This window comes from Heterostelium album, assembly GCF_000004825.1.
Source record: "Heterostelium album PN500 unplaced genomic scaffold PPL_scaffold3, whole genome shotgun sequence".
Lineage (NCBI taxonomy): Eukaryota > Evosea > Eumycetozoa > Acytosteliales > Acytosteliaceae > Heterostelium > Heterostelium album.
Window position 1 is genome coordinate 58,448 of NW_008805065.1, and position 24,151 is coordinate 82,598.

Sequence of the window (24,151 nt, forward strand, 5' to 3'; positions counted from 1 at the left end):
TTTCATTCATTTTTTTTGCAAAACAAAACGAACGTACCTTTTTTTTTTTTAAATTTTAATTTATCATTTTTTTGGTTAGTTATATAGATAAAAATGAAGAGAGCAGCAGATGAAGATGAAGTTGAAATGGATGATGATGTAGAAGATCAATCGGCTAATACAACTGCAGCAGCGACAAAGAAGAAGAAGAAACAGGTAAAGAAAAAGTCAAAGCCAGTACCTCTGACCAAGTCGGTTCCATCGGCATCGGCAGCAGCACCACCAAAACCAATACATATGGTACCGAAACAAATGCAACCAATCACCAAAGTACACTTTAATGACATCGGTCAGAACGCTGCCACCAATAGCGATCACCGTGTCGAAGCCGACGGTGTCATGTCGTGGTTGCTCGGTTCAAAGGTGTCACTCGATGAGTTCTACGACGACTATTTCGGTGTGAAGCATCTCGTTGTGAAACGTGGTGACTCGAACTACTACAAGTCGTTCTTCACCAAGGATTCAATCGATAAGATGCTCAAGAGCAACTGTCTCAAGTTCAGCGAGAACATCGACGTCACCAACTATGTTGATGGCGAGCGTCAAACTTTGAATCCAGAGGGTCGTGCTTACCCCGCTCAAGTATGGAAACACTACCGTGAGGGATGTTCGATCCGTCTTCTCAATCCACAGACATTCAACGCCAACGTCTGGAGAGTTCTCTCCACACTACAAACTCACTTCCAATGCGGAATGGGTGCCAATGTCTACCTAACTCCAGCTGGCGCACAAGGATTCGCTCCACACTACGACGACGTTGACGTCTTTATCATCCAACTGGAAGGTAAAAAAGTATGGAGATTATATCCACCAAGAAGTGAACAAGAAGTTTTAGCAAAGAAATCAAGTGGTATGTTGTTGTTACTGAATTCAAATAATATACTACAAGTTTATTAATTAACAATTGTTTTCTAGATAATTTTGAACAAGAAGAAATTGGAGAACCAATCGTTGAGGTTACTTTGGAAGCTGGTGATGTTATGTATTTCCCAAGAGGTGTTATTCATCAAGCTTATAGTCCAGAGGATGTACATTCATTGCATATCACCATTTCGACATATATGAATAATACTTGGGGTGATTTGATTGGAAAGGTGTTGACACGTGCACTCGACATTGCCAACGATGAGTATGTTGAGTTCCGTGAGGGACTGCCACGTGACTACACTCAGTTCCTCGGTGTGATGCACTCTGATAAAGCGGGTGACGAACGTCGTAAGGAGCTGTTGGACAAGGTTGGAACACTCTGGGAGAAGCTCGGTCAGTGTTTGCCAACCGATGTCGGTGCCGATTTGATGGCCGTAAAATTCTTGCACGATTCGCTGCCACCCGTTTTCAATCAACTCGAAAAGAAACACTCGATCGAAGACGACAATGCAGCGAGCGAATTGAAGTTGGAGAGTCGTGTGCGTTTGATTCGTCAGGACTCGATTAGAATTGTTCATGAAGACATTGCAGTGTGCTACCACAACATGGACAACACAAGAGTCTATCACCAAGTTGGAACGGAGCCTGGTGTCATTGAATTCACATTGGAGTGTGTCGATGCCATCGAACACCTGATCGACTCTTACCCAACTTATATTTCCATCAAAGATCTTCCAGCAGAATCCGATCTACAGAAATTGGACGTTGCAAATGCACTTTATGAAAAAGGTTTATTAATGATTGAAAAATAAATAAAATAAAAAAAAGAGAATAGAATGTTTTTTTTTTAAAATCGTCATTTGTTCAAGCTATCTGAGATAATTAACAGATATATCTGTTTTTCAGACTATTTTCATTGGGTCTAATGAACTACAAATAAAAATAGTCATTATTTGGTTTGATAAGGTCTCCACCGGTGGGGTGGGTAAGGAATATCATTGTTTGTCGCAGTTAGTTGTATTATTATGATCATAATACACCCTCCATTATTCATAAATAATTGGTGTATCTTTGAATTCTTATAAAGTCTATAAGCTTAGTAAGATAATAATCCGATCAGCTAAACAACTAAGAAACTTTTCGATTTTGTATCTCTAAATAAGTCTATTAACATTTCACCTATTGATAACCTATAAAAATCTTTTTAAAAAATAAATAAATAAAGTGATTGATCACTTTGATGCAACCCAAAGCCAATTTAAACAACATGTTGGTTAGTTTCAAAGAAAAAAAAATAAAATGAAACAAAATAAAAAAAATTTTCAAACCTTTTTTTTTTAAAAACTAAAAGTGTTGGTTACAGGGTTGTTTTTTTGATTTATTTTATTCATATCATTTTTAAATATTATCTTTTTTGAACTAGTTAGTAAAAGAACATAAAAAAAATGATTGATAAAGCAAATACACAACAACAACTTAGTGATAACATTGCGACGATAGGTGTCATAGGTCTTGGTGTTTTCATTACTGTCTTTACTGGCTCTATGATCTATGGATTACTATTGTTTGGTACTGTTTTGTTCTATACTTCATATTCAAAGAGATTGGAATCAACAACAACAACATCATCATCATCATCATCATCATCGGCAGCACCTTCAAAGTCATCTGGTACACCAACAACTTTAATATCAAATGTAGAAGAAAAACTTAAACAGATGGTGTCAAGTGCTAATGCTGCTATTGCTAATGCTAATGCATCTTCGACATCAAAACAAACTACATCGTCATCGCCAATGAAAGTTACTGCACAACTTAACAAATCATTACCACAAACACCACCAACCACGTCAACATCAACAACTACAAGTCCATCCACTACACCCAATAAACCGTTGAGACAAGTACCAAATCCTCCAGTTCCACCAAGACCATCTACAACAACTGTCAGTGCAGAGTTGGCTCCACCTCTTCCACCAAGAAAACAACCCATTGCCACAGAGGAAGAGGAAACCGCTCCACCACCTCCTCCACGTAGATCGTCAGTTCCCCTTCCAAATCCATCACCTGTATCATCACCAGTCAAAGTTGTACCAAAGCCAGCATCCACTCCAGCTACACCTTCAACACCGTCCACTCCATCAACTCCAAACGTTGCTGTTACAGATTCTCCAACTAAATCATCCCCATTCAAACCAACAACAACAACAACTTCATCCTCTTCAACACCATCTTCATCATCACCAACATCGGAAGGTAAATCATCTAAAGCAGCAGGAATGTCAACACTTCGTGGACTCATTGGAGGTGTCGTAAAGAATATTACAGGACCACAGATATCGTCGGAGGAGCGTGAAAAGAACAACCTCAAGCGTAAGAACATTGCCGATGAGATTCTACAGACTGAGAAGGTGTACGTCGGTAAACTCAAGGTTATTGTCGAAGTCTTTTACATCCCATTGAAGACTGCGGCAACTGAGAATCCACATCCTCCACTCACCATCGAACAGGTACACTCTATCTTCTCAGAGATCGTAACCATCTACAATTACAACTCTCATTTCCTCAATTCACTACAAGACAGAATTAGCAAATCAACAAGCTCTTCAACAACAGTATTAGGTGATATTTTCATTTCAATCGTAAGTTATTAATATTATAACATGATTAACTTTGCTTTTAAATGGTAGCAATTGCACATTTATTAATTATCCAATCCGAATCAATATAAATTTCTATAGACTGATTTCCTAAAGACATATACTGTTTATATTAATAACTATTCGAAATCGATGGAGACTTTGGAAAGAGCGAAAAAGAATCAATCTCTAGTTAATCTTTTGGATATATTCTCTCAGAATCCGGCATGTGATTGTTTGGGATTGGAATCAATGTTGATTATGCCCGTTCAACGTATTCCAAGATACATTTTGTTGTTGACCGAGCTCTCAAAGGTAACCGATAAGAATAGCTCTGACTTTGCACCACTGCAGAAAGCGTTGGAGAAGATGAAGGTACTTGCCTCCGATATGAATGAGAACAGACGTGAAGCGGAACTGCTCAACCGTATGTACGAAATACAGAATACTCTCGATGGCTATCATGACGGTGACTTTATCTCACCCGCTAGAAAACTGATTGCCGAAGCCAACTTTCAAGAGAGATCCGTCAAGAACGGTAGTCCGAAACCAAGAGACAGCGTATCAAAGAGCTCCAACGTTCATTACATCCTCTGTAATGATATTCTTCTGAGAACCAAACAAAAAGGTAAAAAGCTACAACTCAAAGAAGTAATCTCTGTAAATAACATTTCATTTAAAGATATTCCAGGTACGTTTTAACAACAATCTATTAAAGTGTTAATCCGATTAAACTAACTTTTATTTATACTATTTTATTAGATGAACCATTGGCAATAGTATCATCTGATGGTGATATATTATTATTAAAATCAGAAGAGGATCCAATAGAAGAGAAATGGAAAGACTTAATTAGAAATCAACAAAAGATTAATAAGGATAATGAAATCTCGTTTGGTGTAAAAAGAGATTCATTGCGTTTGTAGCATTTAAACTAAATGTATTTTTAATTGAAAAAAAATAAACAAAAAATCAATAATTGTTTGTTATTTATTAATTTCTTTATGTACTTATTATATTATTATTAAATAGATTATTACAATAAAAACTTTTTTTTTTTTTCAATATTTAAAATTATTATCATTTTCTAAACTAAAATGTCATCAGATAAGCTGGTGTCACAAAACCAAAAAAGACCAATCCTAGCCAAAAAACAAAATAAAATAATATCATGATGGAGTGGTGGTCTATGATTGGAATGGTAATTGGTTGTAGGCACGGTAATCATCTCTTGAAAGAACTCTACCAGTAGTTGAGAATAGTCTTTCTGAGTCTACTGAAGAAAGTGGGAATGATAATAGTATTCAGGCTGTTTTAAATAGAGATACACATAGAACAAACAAACCTAAAAAAAAAAAAAATAATTAATAAATTATTAATTTAAATTAGGAAAAAAAATTCTAAAATCAAATAAGATAGTATTCATACACTCTAGTTTGAAACCTAAATATATTCACTAGAATTTCCATTATCAATGGTAGGTTGTCAGTCATGATTTCATCGGTTGGAAGATGGGAATTGGTCTCGGAAGCACGAATATTCCTAGTGATAATTACAAATAGTTCTATTTGATGACATTTTAGTTTAGAACTTAATAAAAATTTATAAATAAATAAAAAAAAAGTGGAATTAAGAAATAAAAAGACTAGGAAAAAAATTAAATAAATAAATAAATAAATTTGTATTCCAAAATTAGTTTTATTTTCCATTAACTAGTTAGAATATTTATTTATCAAATTTCAACCCTTTTTAAAGTGAATTTTTATCCTCCAAACTTAGAATCAATATTAATTTTATTTTTTAAAGATATCTAGCAGTCAAAGATATTAATATACAGGTAGTTTCGGAGATGCAATTGTTTGTGATACTAAACTTTAACAATTTTCTGAAATGATCTCTCCTTTTTCTTAAAGTAGTGCTTTTTATAATAAATACATTACATCTATTAAGAATTGGAAGAATTCATTAAAATTTATTATCCTCAACACTGTTGCATTTAAATATAAGAAATAGATATTGTATCAAGAAACTGAGCAACACAATTCTATCTTAGTAAAAAAAAAAATAGTCAAAATGATCATGATATTATTTCAATTAAGATTAAAAAAGATTTATTATAGGTACAAAAAGAAAAAAAAAGGTAAATTGTTTAATAATTACTTATCGTTGGCGTGTGTTGTGTTGGTTTTATATAAACTACTATTATTATTATTATTATTATTATTATTATTATTATTATTATTATTATTAAATTGTATATGTTGTGGTGATTGATAATGAATCGCTATGTTATTAAAATAGTATAATATTATTAACTAGGCAGTAGCGAAAGCTGTTTAGTTCCATGAGGAAGTTGAGCTTTGCTTACCGATACCGTATTTCATTCTCATCTCCTCACGTCTTCTGTCGGTGAGTGGTGTTTGAGAGTGATTCGATGATAAGAGGCTACGAGTCTCCTCGTCTTGGATGTGGTAGACCTTGGTGACCTTCTTACGACGGCAACAGCAACAGCAGATCAAAGCGAGGAAGAATACGATGATGAACAAAGCGATACCACCGGCAATCAACAAGGTGTAGAGTCCTTGCATCTTGCATTGCATCCATTGGAAGTCCTTGCAGGTATCGATTGGCTTGGAACCGTAGAAGGTACCGCTGACACAGACCTTGTCACCCTCACACCAGACACAATCACGATCGTCGGTACACGACGAACAATCGGTCTTTGATGCACAAGTACCGTTCTTGGCTACCTCACCAGATGAGGAGGTGTCATTACTCGAACTGAGAAGCATACCATAAGCACTTGAGTGTAATTGTGATGGTGAAGCAATAACAGCACCTATAATAATCAATCAAAAATTAATTAATTAATATATTTATTTATTTTGTAATAATTAATAAAAATACTTACAAGTTAGTGCTAATAAAGCTAAGACTACTAAAGTTAATTTCATTGTATTATATATGTATAGTTAAAAATATGTGTGTTTGTTTAAATTAATAAGAAAAAAAATGGTGTGCCGATTTGTCTTTTATTATTTTTTTTTAATTTTTACAAATTACAAAAATAAAAAATAAATTCTTTGTAATTCGAGAAAAATTTTAAAATTTTTTTTTAAAAAATACATCATCAATTTTTAAAACAGCAAAAAAGGTTAAAAAAACAATCAGATTTTTTTTTCCTTCAAAATTGGGTGTTAGTGTTATCTTTGATTGGAAAGAAAGAATATATTTATATATTAGATGGATCGGAAATAATAATCAAAATTGAATTGTCAATCATCCTAAAAATTTGGAAACAAAAATTTGAGAAAATTTCCTTTGGTAAAAAACTTTACTAAAACAAATCTTGAGAATCAATTTTTAAACAGTAGAATTTGTTTTTTAATCTTATCTAAAGAAATTAATTTTATTTAATACCTTTTATTGGTAGAGTTAAAATAAAATAAAAAAGATAAAGAAAAGTTTTCGACCACAATGTTTGCAGTTAGAATTTGTATTTTTTTTTTTTAAAAAAATAATTAGATTTGTAAAAATTTTTGATCTTTTTGATTGAATTAACCAATCATTTGAATGATTGATTGTTTTGTGATTAGTTTACTTTTTTTTTTTTGTTTTGGAAAATATAAATGGATTCTAGTAATAATAATAGTTTATTATTTAAAAAGATAATATCAAATATTGTGTTATCAAATAAAATATTTAAATTTATATATGAAATCGATATTATTAAAAGAGATAAAAGCAGTCACAGGCATTTGCGATGGAAAGTGTTAATAGAAACACCCTCTGCTCTAATGGAATATGGTTATTTGGAGTTGTTGAAACACTATATCGAGAGAAAGCAGAGTGAATGCAAACCGAATGAACTGCGCAAGCTGTTCGATTCAAAGATTAAACCGTTTCTAAATCGGGTCATTGTCGTTGGTAACCCTAGAATCATCGATTACTTGCTATCGGTGTTCACCGAAGCTGTCACCAAGTGGGATGATAACTTGGCAATGTTTGCAGTGAAGCATAAGCACTTTGATGTTCTCCAACTGCTTGCCGAGAAGAGAACCGATCAGAACTTGGAGATCGCTCTTAATAAAGCTGCTTTCGATGGTGAAGTTGAAATGGTTAGTTATCTCCTCGACAAAGTGTACGATCCATCTCTAATCTCAGATACAGACAAAAATAACTATCAACATAGATTGATAGTGACCGGTACTCTAGGGATTGTCAAACTACTCAAGAATATCAACATTACAAAAATCATTTCAAAATCAGTAGTAGAATTGTTGTGTGGATATAAAAAGTTTGATATACTTCAATATTTATTATTAGAATACTATCAAAATAATAGCAATAGTAATAATAATAATAATAGTAATAATAATAATATTTTTAATAACTTAATTACTGTATATAGTTTGGAAAAGATTACAGAGTTTTGTGATTTTCAATTGTTTAAAATCATTATGGAGAATTCAACTGATTGTAGGATTACAGTAAAAACAATTGAGAGAGCAGCAGCCAGCAATAAAATAGAGGTTCTCGAATGGATTAATAAGAACAAAAGAAATGCAGTTTGGAGTAAAAGTGCAATGGATTTGGCTGCGGAAAAAGGTCATTTCGATACCGTCAAGTGGATTCATTCAAATCGTACGGAAGGATGTTCAAAGCATGCAATGGACTTTGCTTCAAGACGAGGCTGGCTTGCGATCGTAAAGTTCTTACATAAAAATCGAACGGAAGGATGTTCTAAGCAAGCAATGGATTACGCAGCACAATTTGGACACTTTGAATTGGTAAAGTTCCTGCATGAGAATCGAACGGAAGGATGTTCTCTGCTTGCAATGAAACATGGATTCATTGATATTCTTCGATATCTATACGATAAATATCAGTTTGATCACATTTGGATGAATGTTGAAACAGCGATATGGCATGGACACTACGCAGCGTTGGTATTCATTTTGCAATGTAATCAGGATCAGAATTTGAGTTATAATGCATTCGAAGTGCACAGTAGCTATTGGTTGTTACGAGCACTCAAGAAAGGAACTAACTTGTCGATTGCCAAGCATATCGCTGAGAAGCGCAATTGGTGTCTAGACTTTATCACCTACAAAGATATTGTTTCACTCATTAAAAGCTACCGGCTCGACAGTATAAAGTTTGTTTTCGAGCATACCGACGCATCGACTCATTCAGAGCTATTCAATATGAAATGTTTCAACACGGCAGCGCTAGTGGGAGACCTGGAAATCTTAAAGTTCTTGCACGAAAATCAACTCATTCCAAAGCATTGGAAAGGCAATACTCAGGTTCGAGCACTTCAGAACGCTGCGACACACAACAGCGATAGAATCATCGCTTACCTCTGTAGCAATAACATTCTCTTTAGCATGAGCGACTGTCAGGTGGCCACTCTCACAGCAACCCACAAACTAAACTACCGAATCTTGAGCTACCTTATACCCCACTATCTTGAAAACACCAAACATGGAAACTTTGTGAAACTAGCTGTCTATCCAACTCAAATACTAGACGATTGTGCTCAAATCGAAAACCGAAACGATATAGTAGATCTATTTAAACATTACGATATTAGATTAGGAAATATTTATTTACCAACAACATCAACAACAAATGTTTTTATAATAAAATAATTAATATTTGGACAGACCTTAAAATAAATAGTTTTTTTTTTTTGGTGTTTATTTTATTTTTATTTTTTCCAAGGTTGAATAAAACTTTGGCATTGATGATGAGTTTGTTTGTAGATGGATTGAATTTAATTGTACAATTAACTAATAATTTAATTAAAGAAATTGAAGTGTGATTATATTAAAGAATAAAAAGTAAATTTGTAATAATAATTTAAAACTAAACAATTTTGATAATATTATATTTGTTATTTTGTTTTTTTTTGTTTTTTTTTTGGATGTAGTTTTTTCTTTTCCTTCTTTTCCTTTTTTTTTTGTTATTTTAACCAAATAATTTAGAGTGACATACTTTACAGTATGGTTTACCATTGTTGGCGGTATAGGATCCACCTGCCAATGGGTTCATACAAAAAGCGCAAACGAAATGCTCTGGATGCCATTTCTTGTCGAGTGCATCTACGCAACGACCGGACACGGCCTTACCGCAACCGGAGCAGACAGAACCAGCCTGTTGGTGATAATGGATGTCACAGTATGGCTTACCACCAAACTCGAAAAAGGTTCCACTGGCAAAACTCTTTTGACAGTATTGGCAGACGAAATGCTCTGGATGCCACTGGGTTCCGAGTGCGTTGATGCACTCACCACGAATCGGTTGGTTGCATCCACCGCAACGTGCAGCGAATGTCGAGTAGAAATCGGTTTCACAGTAGGGACGACCTTCACGCTCAAAGAAGTTACCTCCCTCGAATGGCTTCAAACACTGGGTACAGACAAAGTGGTGGACGTGCCACTTCTTTCCGAGCGCGGTGATGCAACGATCGGTGATGGCGTCGTCACAGTGTGCGCAACGTGCACAGAACAACTCTTGGTAGCACTTCTCGCAGTGGGGAATACCTTCCTGTTCGTAGAAATTCTTGGTTCCAATGGGGTTCTGGCAGTTGTGACATTGGAAATGCTCTGGATGGAAAAGCTTGCCCATGGCTTGGATGGTCTCACCGAGAATTGGCTTACGACATCCACCACAGATTCCACGTGGAGTTGGACCGGATGAGTCGATTTCGTTCATCTGACTGGTGAGGTTACTCAAGAGATTATCGAGATCGTCACCGGCCAATACCTTTGATTTTTGTGAGGTAGCTTCTTGTTGTCTTGGTGCTGCTGGTGATGCGCTGTGATTGTGGTGGTGATGGTGACTGTGGTGATTGTGATGATCGTGATCGTGATCGTGGTGATGATTGTGATTGTGATTGTTGTGAGCTGCTGCTGGTTGATGAGTGTGTTGAATGCTGACAGAGGCAGAGACGGTAGTTGGTGGAATGGCTGGAGCTGGAGTCTGTTTGTGATCGACAACCGGTTGTTGTGGATTCAAATTCTTGAGAAGTTCATCGAGATCGTCGGTACTGAGTGAAGCGGCAGCTGGTTGGTTGGCAGGTGCTTTGGTTTCCAATACTGCCTTTGATACTTGCAATGGCTGTTTCTTTGTGACAACGGTGGCAGTTGATGTATATTTGACGGGTGTGGATGGAGTGCTCGATGGTTTGGCACTGCTGGTATATGAGGTGGTAGTGGTTGCCTGAGCGGCAGGCTTTGGAATTTCGCTGCTGCTCTTGAGCGCGGTGGAAATCGACGAGTTGAGTGACTCCATCAAAGCATCCAAATCATCTGATGTATCGAGAGCTTGTTGTTGAGCACTGCTATTATTATTGTTATGATGGTGATGATGATGATCATGTGTTGATGAGGTGCTATATGAAACTGGTTCCGACTTTGGAACTGGAGTTGGATTACCACTTGTCTGAAGATCTGCCATCAACGATTCAATTTCATTCAAATTAACTTTTGATCCACTGTCTGCTGGTTTGACAGTGACACTGACAGTTGCTGTTGGTGTTTTCAATCCAGACTTGGGTCTACCCAAATCTGCCAATAACATATCTAAATCATCCATTGCTAATCCTTGATTCATTATTATTATATTATTATTATTATGGAAATATTAATTAATAAAAGTTGGAATTATTTTTATTATTTTTTTTTTTAAAGATTTAAATAGTGAATTCAGAATTGAACTATAATAAAATAGGAAAGTAAACAAATAATTTAAAAAAAAATAAAGAACAACAACCAAAATACAATTAAAACAAAACAAATGAAATTAAAATTAAATCAATTCGAAAAAAAAGAAAAAGAATAAGTTTTATTTTGCATGGCTTTGTTAGCTGTCAATTAATTCTCTTCTCTCTTCCATTATAATTGTTTAATTGAATTTAAATCACAAAGATTTGCGCACATATTATATAATATGTGATAAATTATAAAAATTGAATATGAATCACACCACAACACAACCCAAAACATCCACTTTGAACCAAATATAAAATATTATTTTGCTATGTTGATTGATTGGTATCAAGCCAAATCTTATGATCACCATATTAATGGTGGTCAGTCATTTGTTACTTTTTTTTTTTTTTACTAAATTTTTTTTCTCTATTTTTTTGTTAAAGTTTGAGATGGGTTTTTTTAAAAGGATGGATAGTTGGTTGGATTAAGTGGATAATTAACAATAAAAAAAAGAAAATATAAAAAATTGTTATAACAACTTCAACACAAACTTTGACTTATATTAGTGGTGGTGTTTGAATGATTTGTTTTTTTTTTTTAAAAAAAAAAATTGGTGTGTGTGTGTATATTCATCAGTGTGTTTTGTTTAGATTCAAATCTAAGATGGTCATCATCATTATCATCACTGATTTTAATGATATGAAAGAATTGACTTTTATTTGTATGATTTATTACTTAGATTTGAATTTGCTATGTTTTGTTTAACACCTACTATATCTATAACCTAACACTCTCACTCTCACTCACACTCTATATCTCTTCCCTCAACTCTTAATCTCTTCCTTCATTTTGATTTGAATACCTACAAAAAAAAATATATAATATGATATAAAAAAGTAAAGTGTTTGTTAAAAGTTTAGTTTTAAATGAAAAATATTGTACAAATTTGATTTTATATATAAATAAATAAATAATAAATAAATAATATGTTTTACAATAACAAAATACAATAGAATAATATAATTAGTAGTATTGTTGTTTTTGACTGAAAAAAAAAAATGGTAATGAATGGCAAAAGACAGAACAAAAATTAAATTGTGCTTGTATTCTGTGCTGTTGTTGTTGTTGGTTGGATCAAAAAGAGGTGGGTACTTGGTGTGTTGGAGGCAAAACTTAACTGACATTCTACTGCGAAATGGTCATAATTGAAAAAAATAAAAATAAAAATAAATAAAAATAAAAATATGCTAAAGTTTTTTTTTTTTTTTTTAATAAAAACCCAATTCATTTTTGGATTTTGTGGACAGGTGATTTAACAATTTTTTTCAAAAAAAAACCAAAAATTATATGAATTTTTCTGGCTCCATTCATTTAAAAAATAGTCGATCAGTTGTTGGGTGAAATAAATTTATCATCGGCGGTATTAATCTCGAGGGAGGAATTTAAACCAATAATAACACCTCATCCATTTAAAAATGATCAAAGGTAATATTAAAAAAAAAAAATAAATGAAATATTTTTAGATATTATTTTTTCAAGCCAAAAATGATAAATAAATGATTCATTTTCAAAGATTACTTATTTTTTGTTTATTATATAATGATAAAAAATTATTTTTGGTCAATATTATTAGTCCAACGGTTTCAAAGATGATCTTAACTTTTCTTAAAAATAAAATTTTTTAAATAGTGGAAGATTTTTTTTTTTTTTAAAAGAACATGATTGTTTCTCTTTTAATAGACAATTACTTCTTAAATATATTGGTAATATGCTTGGGTTTTCATAATGCAACTTTTTTCTATTATTTTTTTATTTAACAAACAATTAAAAGAAAATAAATCTTTTTTTATTTTTAATCTTATTACTACTATTATTATTATTATTATTATTTTTAATTTCATTTCCAAATATTAAAATATTGTTTTGTTTTGAAAGATTTAATATATAATTATCACATTCAAATTTGTTATTGGTATTATCAACTTTTGCTTGAATATTATTATTGATAAGCCAGAGAATGATTTCATTTCTATAGCTGCAGTGTTGTAAGATATCGGTTTTTGAAAACGCTATTTGAATTTCATTTCTCCATTTTCCATCGTCTACGTTGTACAGATAATCCAGTTGCTCTATGGTACAAAGTTCTTTTATCAATTTTAATAGTAGATCCGACAGTTGGATTGGTTCAGATCTTTGTTGGTTTTGTGGCGATTGAATAAACTCGAGATAATGTTGAACCGATGGTACTGTTAGTACTTTGGCTGTAGATGCATAGGTCCTATGTCGTGAGTGTGACATATTATCACCAATCCATTTATCATACAGACTGAGATCGGACGTAGATTTGATGGATTCGATCAGCTTGTAATTTCTATGGGCATGCGCATGGTGCAATGCCAAGAATTCCCAAGCACCATTGATTATTTCAATAAGTTTGTCTTTTTGAAGTTGAATTAAAAGTCGATAGATCTCTGGTGTTCCGTATGCTCCCATTTCAATGTGAGCTATTTCAATCCTGATCGGGCTGTCTCTCATTGTCGGATTGGCTATAGATTTAAGATATCTAAAGTTATTAGATGTGAAAGGAGTACCGTGATTGATTCTAATATTGGTATATCGGTAGTTTTGACGACGAATCACACTGTCAGCAAACACTGGTGCTATCAGTGACATAATATGGTGATATCGCCAATCATATGGTACGGTCGTTGAGAATGCAACCTTTTCAAACATGATGAACCACTCTGTCTCTGGAATAGTTGATTTACTTAGTTCCAACAGTTCCTCATACAGGCCGCGATGATTGAAGATATTCATTATTGTGTCGACACTGATTGACAGTTCTTGGTTGAAATCATTCCTTCTCATGAAAACAAACTTGATCGCTTCTCTTGATTCCACTTTAATATCTACCAGTAGATTGAAAACCATGCCAATACGCGAAGGATGAATGGTTAGGAATCGATCCAAAAGGAAATCGGCAACAATAATATTGGGATTCTTTTTCGAAATTAGATTAAACATGATCGAGTGTGAGAATTCATAAAAGTCATCGAATGGATTGTCATTCAGCTGATCGAGAATGATTCTCAGTTGTTCAAGATTCGCATATCCATAGACAAGATATTTAGAGTTGCCAGCTTGTTTCATTATCTTGGCGAGTTGCGGGTATCCAATGTTTGGAAGTGACATCTCCAGCTCTATCATCCTATCAAGGTAGTCAAGATCATTGGAATTCTGAATCAACGATTGTAGAAACAGATAGATCAACTCCCAATTGTCACTCGTCTTATGAGGATCCAAATGTGAATCTGTAGTGGACTTTAGGATTTCTGAAATCTCGAAGTTAACTTCTGTCGAGGATTCCGGTACTTTCTTTCTCTGTAGCATTAGGATTATAGCTACTATCTCTGCTTTTTCTTCGAATGATTGTTGTAGGAATGATTGATGTTTGAATAGATTCGACATATTAAGTTGATCCAAGTTGTCGAACGGTGCTTTATATCTATAGTTATAGCTATCTGCCAATTGATAAAAGATAGTCAAACCAAGTGATAGAATATGATAAACACTTGGTTTCAGTTGATCTATCATCCGCTTTATACAATCTATTTCATCTTTTCCACCAAACAACTCTAACATTGCGGAATGACCGTCGCTCTTGTCGTTCTGCCACAGCCGGAACCAATTGGCAATGTAATTCCGATGATATTCCGTCTTCTTAATGATTCTCTTGTAGTTACATTGCTGTTCCACTGGTAGCGATTTACTAATGACATGTCTGTGAAGATATAGGACGATGTCAGTGTGACCTTTGTCAATGGCAGAATCCATCGCGCCATCCAACGGTAACGCGACAGGATCCACTTGATTCACCAATAGTTTGACAATCTCAAGATTACCACCACTACACGCTGATTCAACGACACCCGCTCCTATGAAATAGCGTTGTTTCAACCGGTAGATCGAATGAAACAACTGGTAATCTCTAACGGATCTACAAAGTACTCTAGCATCATAATTGGTAAATCTAATCGAATCTCTGTAGATCGGATGTTTTAGCTTGTCAAGTAGCAGATATGGGTATGTATTGCTATGCGGATTCTCTAAAATCATATTAGAGACATCTAACCAATGATGATACTTGAAGCACTGTAATGAATATTGTTTATCTATCTGTGAGATCTTGCTATATTCCTGAATCTTTGAGAATATATATTTTGATAAAAATGTATTATTAAATAATACATTTCTTAAACTTTTATCAATTGAATATTGTTCCATTTTCTGTCTATTCTATTATATCAATCTATTTTTATTTAACTATCTATTTAAGTAAATTTTTAAAAAGATCATCATCAAAAAAGAAATATTTAAATTTATTTTTATTTCTATCAATTTTTTGGAATTGAAGTTCTAAATAAGATAGTAATGCCATTTCATTCTTATTATACGATTTTAATTTATAAATTATAATTATGTATAACTATTCTAAATTTATTATTTCTATAAATATCAAAAATATCTAGAATCATCTAATCCTCTTATGTATTAAAAATAAAATTAAAAAATCAATAGAAATCTATATCGATTTTAACTTTATTAAAAATACCAAAAGAGATTTTTATTTAATAAATTGTTCAAGTCATTTCAACGAAATCTATTGGAAGTATTATTTCCCCAATTATAGTATGGACTATTGACTGATTGAACAGAATTTGTAGTCTGACTAAAGAACGGACTTTGACTAAAAGAAGATGAGTTTGAAAGTTCAAAGGTTGTTTGTTTGTTTGATTTCATATCGAAATTAGATGAACCAAAGAGATTTTGAAGATGTTCTATTAAAATAATTTAAAATATTAATATTAAATTAAATTTTCATTAGTTTGTTTTTAATAATTACTGATTAACATTTTTTTGATAGATTTTTGATAGTATTACAAATTTAAAAAATAATAATATACAACAGTAGGTATTATACAATTTTATTTTACAAATATTGAAGAAAATATGATATTATATGATAGTTAGTTTGAGAAATTCAATATTTATAGTTTTGTTTTTAAATTGCCGTTTACTTTTTTAAACAATATTAGATTTTCAAAGATTTTATTTTGGTAACAAGAAAAAGTGATAATACTAAATTGAGTGGTTTGATCTTCACACAACACAGTTCTGGGAAGTCTATATTGAGATTATGTACTTTGGAAGTATACACTTTTTGTAGTGCCAATATCAGTTTTTTTAAAATAAAATTTATAGACAATTTTTATATTCAAATTGTGTTAAAAACAAGATGGTGTTCCCACTTTCACAGGTGTGTTTTATTGATTGTTGTAACACAGTAATCTGTGAAGGGGTGCAAAGTAAAAAAATTTGTAAAGTCGATTGTTGGTCTATAGTTGAATAATTTTTATTTGCTAATAATAGGAATACCTTTCCAATATTGTCTGTATTGGATTGATAAATATTAATAATCTGTTAACTTATCTAGGTTTAATTTTTTTTTGAACAATAATTATCATCTCCCTAAATCAGTTATCTATCTAACTGAATTTCAGTTAGTTAGATGATGTATTTTTTAAAATAATCAATTCTATTTAAAAATTAATATTTTTCAAGTAAGAGTATTGAAGATCATGAGATGATCTGTAAATCTATTTTTCAAATAATAATACAAATACAATTTTAGTATAGAATCATAAAGATACCAATACCATTATAATCTTTTACTTTTATTGCTTTCCGAACTTACTCACAAATTTTCTTGATTTTTTTGGAGGTATTTCGATCTTTTCAAAAATAAAAATGTTGTTTTGTTTGGCTAATCCTATTATATTATGATCATAATAATTTTTGTAGATATTACAATACTTGGGCTCTACTTTTGTTTGAATGTTTTTTTTGACAAGCCAAAAAACTATATCGCTTCTGATGCAATCGCAATGTCCAAGTAGATTGTTATTTGAGAAAATGATGTGAATTTCATCTTGCAATCTTCCATTGTGCAGGTCGTACAGATAGTCCAGTTGTTCAAGCGTACATTGTTCTCTAACCATTTTCAAGAGCAACTTGAGCAATTCTATTGGTTTGGCGCTTTGTTGGTTCTCTGGTGATTCAATAAAGTCGAGATAGTGCTGAACCGATGCAATAGTTGTGGTTTTCGGTGTATTCTCAATGAATGTCTGACAAACTAAACTTTCACCGAGCCATTCTTCATAGCTGCGGAATTGCGAGGTTGAACAAGAGAATTCAGAGTCTTCCAAACCAATGTATTCGATCCACTTGTGGTTTCCGTGGGCATGTGCATAGTAAAATACATTATATTCCCAAGAGGGTACCATTATTTTTATGGAGAGATCGCTTTGAAGATCTTTTAAAAGCTGGTAAGTCTCTACGTTTCCAAATGCTCCCATTTTTTCAGTGTTTAAAATAACACCGATTGGATTCTGTCTTAAGTTTCGATCCGATAAAACTTTGAGATGTCTAAAGTTATTGGATGTGAATGTAATACTTTGATGAATTCTATTGCTGATTTCATCGTATGAAATGGTTGGAGCAATCGATGAGAGTAGCGACATAATATGGTGATATCGCCAATCGTGTACTGTCGATGTAAATACAACCTTTTCAAACATTACGAACCAACCCTCTTTGGTGATGATCGATTCACACAACTCCACCAGCTCTTCATATAGCCCGTGATGATTGAAGATATTCATTATCGTTTGAACACTGAGCGAAAGGTTACTATTGAGATCATTGAACCGATTAAAGATAAAAAGGAAGGAATCTCTTGACTCTAAATGGAGTTCTACACGACTGTTCAACACATGACCAACGATTTCAGGGTTTATGGTTAATAATTGATCCAAAAGATATTCGGCAACAATGATATTCGGATTGGTTTTCGACACTAGATGTAGTAAAAGTTCGGAGAAATCCACGATGAATGGATTGTCAATGGATTGATCAAGAATGATTCTCAGCTGAACAAGATCTGAATATCCATAGACAAGATATCTGGAGTGACCGGCTTGTTTCATTATCTTTCTGAGTTGGTTGTGTCCAATGTCTGGAAGTGACATCTCCAGCTCTATCATTCTATCAAGATAGCCAGTATCCGAACTCGTCACAATCAACGATCGTAGGAATAGATAGATCAACTCCCAATTGTCACTCGTATGAAGATCCAAATGTAAATCGGTTGTTTGCAAAAGAAGATGCTTAATTTTCATGTTTACTTCTGCTGATGACTTTGGTACTTTCTGTTCCTCTGATAGCATTATCAAGATAGTTGTAATCTCTGCTTTAACCTCGAATGTTTGTTGAAGGAACGATCGATCTTTGAAGAGATCTCTCATGTATTGTTGATCTAGATTGTCGAATGGTGCTACATATTGATAGTTATAACTGGCCGCCAACTGATAGAATAGCGAACAACCCAAGAACAAGATATGGCAGATACTCGGTTTAGCAAGTTGATCTATCATCGTTTTGACACAATCCAATTCACTGTTGCAATCGTCTCCACCAAACAACTCTAACATTGCGGAATGACCTTCACTCTTGTCTTTATTCCACAGTCGGAACCAGCTGGCAATGAAATTCGGGTTGTATGCCATTCGATTGAGAATGCATTTGAAACTACAACGTTGTCCATCGGGCAGTCCTAGACTAATTGCATGTCTGTGGAGATACAATACGATATCGATGTGTCCGTATTCAATGGCTGTCTCCAGTGCACCTTCCAACGGTAACGGATCATGATCCACTTGACTCCACAGTAGTTTGACAATCTCAAGATTACCGGCAACGCATGCCGATTCAATGACACCGGTTCCTACGAAATAGCGTTTTTTCAACTGGTAGATTGAATGAAACAACTGGTAATCTGAAACGGATTTACCAAGAACTCTAGCATCTTTTAGTGCAAATGCTATGCTATCTCTGTAGATCGGATGTTTTAACTTGTCAAGTAGCAGATATGGATATTTCAATATCATATCAGAGACATCTAACCATTGATGATACTTGAAGCACTGTAATGAATATTGTTTATCTATCTCTGATATCTTGCTTAGTTCTTCAACCTTTGAAAATATATATCTAGATAAAGCTTTATTTATAAACAATACATTTCTTAAACTTTTATCAATTGAATTTTGTTCCATTCTTTGTATATCTATCTATTTTTTATTAAAACTACCTTTTTATCTAATCTATCTATCTAATTAATTAAAACTAAAACAAACTAATTCAAATTTAATAATATTAAAATTAAAGTTTTTTAATATCTTGATTTTGTTTTTTAAGTACGACCTTTTTTTTGAATTTTTCAAGAGTCTTTTGGTTAGTTGAGAAATAGACGACAGCGATTTCTATTTTTTTGATTTTGGTAATTATTATTAATGTTATTATTATTATTATTTTATTTTATTTTATTTTATTTATTTTTTTTTTTTGTTGTTTTGTTGTTGTGTTGTTTAGTAGGTAGTATTTTATTAAGATTGAGTTGAATATATTTAATTGTACAGTTGGATCATTAAGATAGGCATCAGTTATAAAGTAGCAATCTAAACATCTTTGTCAATAATTTTCGAGTATATATAGTTTCTGATAACACGACTATTGATTGTTGCATCATATTCATCGGATTCAATGAGGAATGTTTCAACTCTTGATGTGAATTGCCTAGTATATTCAACGCCTTTGTCATGCTTGAAAGAAGATATCTTTTTATAATCAAAGTACAATGGAGGTTGTTTCATTAAAGAGTACTCGTTGTTGAATTTGTATTGATTGTGCCATCGAACATTTTGATTTTTTAATTGTTTTACAATGATTTGGAAGACCCGTTTGCAAACAAATGAAAATTTAAAGAGATCGTGTCCACGATCAAACTCCAAAACATTGTAACTATAGTTTGCTACACATCTAGGTCGTTGTTCCATATCGAAACAAAATGAAATGATCTTTTCCATGATGATATCTGAGAATTTAAAATGATTATTACTAATATTACTATTATCATTATTAACATAGATGATATTATTATCATCTTCACTATCACTGCTATTATTCTCGTATACCAATTGATATAAATAAAAATAATTGAATGAATTGTTTGTTATTTCTGTTGTTCGAAATTTAAAGATATATCTATATGTATCTATTCTAAACTTTAATTGAACATTGTCATCTTGATTTAATCGTTTAAACCAATCATTAAACTAATAATAATAATAATAAAAGTTTTGTTATTAGACTATTTTTGTTTTTACAAGTTAATTTAATTCTTTACTTACTCTTTTATTATCGATAATATTAGAGCATATCAATTAGCATCGGTGTATAATCTTGACATTGAAGAATGATCGAATACCTTGTTTGATCGATCAAAGAAGACATCGACCACAAACTTTGAAAAGCCAACCTCGTCAAAGTAGTGAACAAACTTTCTTTCATGGTAGTCTGATCTTTGTTGACATCTTTACGCTATCAATTAATTTATAATATAGATCGTAGGCTCTGATCATATTCAATAATGTTCTATCTTTGAATTCAATTGTTGTTTTTATATTTTGATCTTCTTCTGTATTGCTTGAAGTTGTATGTTCATCTAACTATCCAGATTTGCTATTACTATTATTTTCATTATTGTTATTTGAATATTGATCACTCTTATGTGATCTCCTTTGACTTGAAGTAAATTCAGTTACTGAATTCATTTATAAATCGTAGATATTAAAGATATAATTGAATAAAAAAAAAAAACAAATAAAAAAAAAGTGATCAAAAAATTTCAAAGAAAAAAAAAGATTTCTATTAAAAATTCAAAACAAAAAAAAAAAAAACTGTTGTGTGTTATTAAATGTATTATTATTAATATATGAATGCATTTATTCAATAAATAATTGAGATTTTCTAAAATAATGATTAAAATTTGATTTATGAATGATTTTTGTAATTCTTGTATCTTGATAATTATCTTTGTGCAACCAACCAAACAATAGATAATAATTTGAATCTATCTTTCTGATTTGACATTTATCTTTTCCAACACTCAAATATTTAAATATGATATTGGTGAGAGTTGGTGGAATGTAGAGTGGATATTCGAATGAAAAGTCAATGATTAATGTTCGAATAAAATCTGGAATCACATAGAATGGTAGTTTTTTGCAAGTCACTGTTATTTGTACAATTTCAATAGTTTCAACCGATGTTGGAATTGTTGCTGTATTTATAATAAGATCTTCCAAACTGATTCGAAGATATTTGATTCCATATGGAAGTGTTGGCAAATTCATTGTAGATTTGAAAATACTCTGTTCGATTCCTTCTTTCATTACTTTGACTTCCAAACGATCCTTATTAACAAATTGTAGATTTGAAAATACTGATTCCTCTGAATAAATGAATTTGTCAATCTTGAGATTTGGTAAAACTGATTCGGGCAAGCTGATGGCTGATAACTCTTCCAAGTGATATTGTATTGTCTCTGGAAACATCTCTTTGAAATCATATAATTGTACACCATTATCGTTTTGAATACTATGGAGGTAAAGATATTTGATTGTTGGTGATAATGCTGATTTCAAATGATATCCAGACTTAAGTGTTAGACTTGTCAATGTTGGTGGAAGATCTGACAGGTTTAACACATTCTCGATGCCAGTAGGAGATCGATTCTTTAAACTGAGTGTTGTTAAATTTGGTAGTGATTTGATCAATGGAATCCAGCTTGAAGGTACCAATTCAAGAGTTTGGAGCGTCTTTGGTAAATAATGTTCGTTAATGTTTGGAGGTGGATCACCATTGATTTGTAGATACTCTAGATTCGGTGGAAGTACTCCCATTTTGATGAGTTGATTGGGTTTGGCTAATATTAAAGTTAACTGCCTGAGTGAAGAAGGTAGAACACCTGGTTCTATTGGTTGATCTTGTTCAAGTCCAAAGTAGATGCTATTCAAACCATCTGGTAGCATACCAAAAGTGAGATGACACCTTAGAAATCTCCTCATTTTGAGTTCCTCTAAACCAGATGGAAAGCAATCTTTAGTCAAATCTACATTTGAGTCATTGTTACCGAAATGTAGAATCTTGGTGGTTGGTGGTAGTTTCAATTTGAAATTTTCGAAACCTATTATCTTTGTGATGTTCGACGACAACAATGCATCTTCAGGAAGATCTAAACGTGGAGACAGAAAAAGAGATCTAACATTCGAAGGAATACCATACTGAGATAATGTTTCTATATAATTAAATTAAAGATGATTAGAATCTCTATGTTTTAGTCATTATATATCTAGTATTTTTCTTATTAAATATGAATTCATTTCTATTTTGGTACTGCTTACTTTGATCGTACACAAAGTCGTAAAAATCACTAAAAAATTGTATACGACTTTGGTCGTAAAAATCTCTAAAAAATTGAGATTGATTATCTCTAATAATCATTGTAGCATTCTCTTTAAGCTCTAATGAAGTCGAATATATTGATTGATAGGAACCTACTACTTCATTTGATTTGTTGTTTTGTTGATCATTGTTAAGTAATGTTGGTATTGTTTTTAAAGTGTTGGCATCGAACAATAGATATTTATCTCTGTTATCAAAGAATCTCTTACAAACCAAACTAAAGCAAACTCTATCAATGTTCTCACTTATTTTATCAACGATTGATCTTAATATTAGAAAAGGTAAATTTACAATATTATTATTGTGTTGTTGTGACATTAATAATCGTTAATATTTTAATTATTTGTTTTTTTTTTTTGGTGCACCACCATATAAGTTAAAAAAATCAAGATTTTTTTAATTTGCTTTTTTTTTATATTTTTTTAACTAAAATGAAACCTTTTCAATCTTGTTATAATCAAGCAATATTTCCAACATCAATCGAAACTCTTGAAATAGTTCAAATATCATTTCAAAAAGTTTTTACTTCCTATTTCATTCCAGATAGATGAATTTGTCAATCTTGAGATTTGGTAAAACTGATTCTGGCAAGCTGAGGTTGATAACTACTCCAAGAGATACTGAATTGTCTCTGGAAATATTTCTTTGTAATCATATAATTGTACACCATTATCGTTTTGAATACTATGGAGGTAAAGATATTTTATTGTTGGTGATAATGCTGATTTCAAATGATATCTAGAATAAAATGATAGACTTGTCAATGTTGGTGAAGATCTGAGATTTTATTCGAACATTAATAATTGACAATTCATTTTGTCATCCACTTTAAATTCTACCAACTCTCACCAATATCATTTTTAAAGATAATTGTGGTGAAGATAAAAGTCATATAAAAAAGATAGATTCAAATTATTATCTATTATTTGGTTGGCTCAGAAATAATTATCAAGATACAAGAATTAAAAAATCATTCAAAATCAAATTTTAAAAATTATTTTGCGAAATCAAAATTATGTATTGAATAAGTTCAATTCATCAAATAAATAAATTAACAAAATTTATTCATAACGTTACATTATCATATAAAATAGTTGACTTAAGCATAGAGTTTGAGGGGGTTGTTTCAAAAGTGTAAAAAAAAAAACATATAGAGCTATTGCTATAAAATGAATTTCTCTGTCTATTTAAGTAATGTTGGTATTGTTTTTAAAGTGTTGGCATCGAACAATAGATATTTATCTCTGTGATCAAACCTTCTCTTGCAAGCTAAACTGAAACAAACTCTGTCAATATTAGAATGAATATTATTAACTATTATTCCCTATCAATATAAAAGGAAAACAATATTATTATTCTTATTAATATCTGATAACATTTTATTATATAAATACTAATGATGTAATATTATATTGATTAAGTGAAATGAATTTTTAATTGATAGAGAATTTATTAAATCTCTTT

The 24,151-nt window shown here is 31.9% G+C and overlaps 10 protein-coding genes across 10 annotated transcripts; 3 read left to right on the plus strand and 7 right to left on the minus strand.

Annotated features, from left to right (window-relative positions):
- Nucleotides 1-93: 93 nt before the first annotated feature.
- jcdG (cupin domain-containing protein) lies at nucleotides 94-1,718 on the plus strand (the record flags this gene model as incomplete). The annotated part of the gene is made up of 2 exons (XM_020573574.1): nucleotides 94-889; nucleotides 955-1,718. The coding sequence occupies 2 exons, from the start codon at nucleotides 94-96 to the stop codon at nucleotides 1,716-1,718; spliced, it is 1,560 nt and encodes a 519-aa protein (XP_020435646.1).
- Nucleotides 1,719-2,351: 633 nt separating this feature from the next.
- On the plus strand, nucleotides 2,352-4,590 carry gxcG (RhoGEF domain-containing protein; the record flags this gene model as incomplete). Its single annotated transcript, XM_020573575.1, has 4 exons — nucleotides 2,352-3,548; nucleotides 3,648-4,236; nucleotides 4,308-4,437; nucleotides 4,578-4,590. The coding sequence occupies 4 exons, from the start codon at nucleotides 2,352-2,354 to the stop codon at nucleotides 4,588-4,590; spliced, it is 1,929 nt and encodes a 642-aa protein (XP_020435647.1).
- A 142-nt stretch (nucleotides 4,591-4,732) lies between these two features.
- Nucleotides 4,733-5,123, minus strand: PPL_02596 (uncharacterized protein; the record flags this gene model as incomplete). The annotated part of the gene is made up of 2 exons (XM_020573576.1): nucleotides 4,733-4,818; nucleotides 5,102-5,123. 2 exons carry the CDS (start codon nucleotides 5,121-5,123, stop codon nucleotides 4,733-4,735), a joined length of 108 nt encoding a protein of 35 aa, XP_020435648.1.
- A 758-nt stretch (nucleotides 5,124-5,881) lies between these two features.
- PPL_02597 (uncharacterized protein) lies at nucleotides 5,882-6,499 on the minus strand (the record flags this gene model as incomplete). The annotated part of the gene is made up of 2 exons (XM_020573577.1): nucleotides 5,882-6,384; nucleotides 6,457-6,499. The coding sequence occupies 2 exons, from the start codon at nucleotides 6,497-6,499 to the stop codon at nucleotides 5,882-5,884; spliced, it is 546 nt and encodes a 181-aa protein (XP_020435649.1).
- Nucleotides 6,500-7,174: 675 nt separating this feature from the next.
- Nucleotides 7,175-9,199, plus strand: PPL_02598 (uncharacterized protein; the record flags this gene model as incomplete). The annotated part of the gene is made up of 1 exon (XM_020573578.1): nucleotides 7,175-9,199. One exon carries the CDS (start codon nucleotides 7,175-7,177, stop codon nucleotides 9,197-9,199), a length of 2,025 nt encoding a protein of 674 aa, XP_020435650.1.
- A 319-nt stretch (nucleotides 9,200-9,518) lies between these two features.
- Nucleotides 9,519-11,165, minus strand: paxB (paxillin; the record flags this gene model as incomplete). Its single annotated transcript, XM_020573579.1, has 1 exon — nucleotides 9,519-11,165. The coding sequence occupies one exon, from the start codon at nucleotides 11,163-11,165 to the stop codon at nucleotides 9,519-9,521; it is 1,647 nt and encodes a 548-aa protein (XP_020435651.1).
- A 929-nt stretch (nucleotides 11,166-12,094) lies between these two features.
- Nucleotides 12,095-15,547, minus strand: PPL_02600 (uncharacterized protein; the record flags this gene model as incomplete). Its single annotated transcript, XM_020573580.1, has 4 exons — nucleotides 12,095-12,125; nucleotides 12,272-12,308; nucleotides 13,129-15,415; nucleotides 15,512-15,547. 4 exons carry the CDS (start codon nucleotides 15,545-15,547, stop codon nucleotides 12,095-12,097), a joined length of 2,391 nt encoding a protein of 796 aa, XP_020435652.1.
- Nucleotides 15,548-15,913: 366 nt separating this feature from the next.
- PPL_02601 (uncharacterized protein) lies at nucleotides 15,914-19,437 on the minus strand (the record flags this gene model as incomplete). The annotated part of the gene is made up of 4 exons (XM_020573581.1): nucleotides 15,914-16,101; nucleotides 17,019-17,055; nucleotides 17,458-19,106; nucleotides 19,173-19,437. The coding sequence occupies 4 exons, from the start codon at nucleotides 19,435-19,437 to the stop codon at nucleotides 15,914-15,916; spliced, it is 2,139 nt and encodes a 712-aa protein (XP_020435653.1).
- A 402-nt stretch (nucleotides 19,438-19,839) lies between these two features.
- PPL_02602 (uncharacterized protein) lies at nucleotides 19,840-20,994 on the minus strand (the record flags this gene model as incomplete). Its single annotated transcript, XM_020573582.1, has 4 exons — nucleotides 19,840-20,496; nucleotides 20,610-20,720; nucleotides 20,761-20,885; nucleotides 20,910-20,994. 4 exons carry the CDS (start codon nucleotides 20,992-20,994, stop codon nucleotides 19,840-19,842), a joined length of 978 nt encoding a protein of 325 aa, XP_020435654.1.
- Nucleotides 20,995-21,165: 171 nt separating this feature from the next.
- PPL_02603 (FNIP repeat-containing protein) lies at nucleotides 21,166-24,065 on the minus strand (the record flags this gene model as incomplete). The annotated part of the gene is made up of 5 exons (XM_020573583.1): nucleotides 21,166-22,520; nucleotides 22,627-22,952; nucleotides 23,309-23,425; nucleotides 23,944-24,011; nucleotides 24,033-24,065. The coding sequence occupies 5 exons, from the start codon at nucleotides 24,063-24,065 to the stop codon at nucleotides 21,166-21,168; spliced, it is 1,899 nt and encodes a 632-aa protein (XP_020435655.1).
- Between the last annotated feature and the right edge of the window lie 86 nt (nucleotides 24,066-24,151).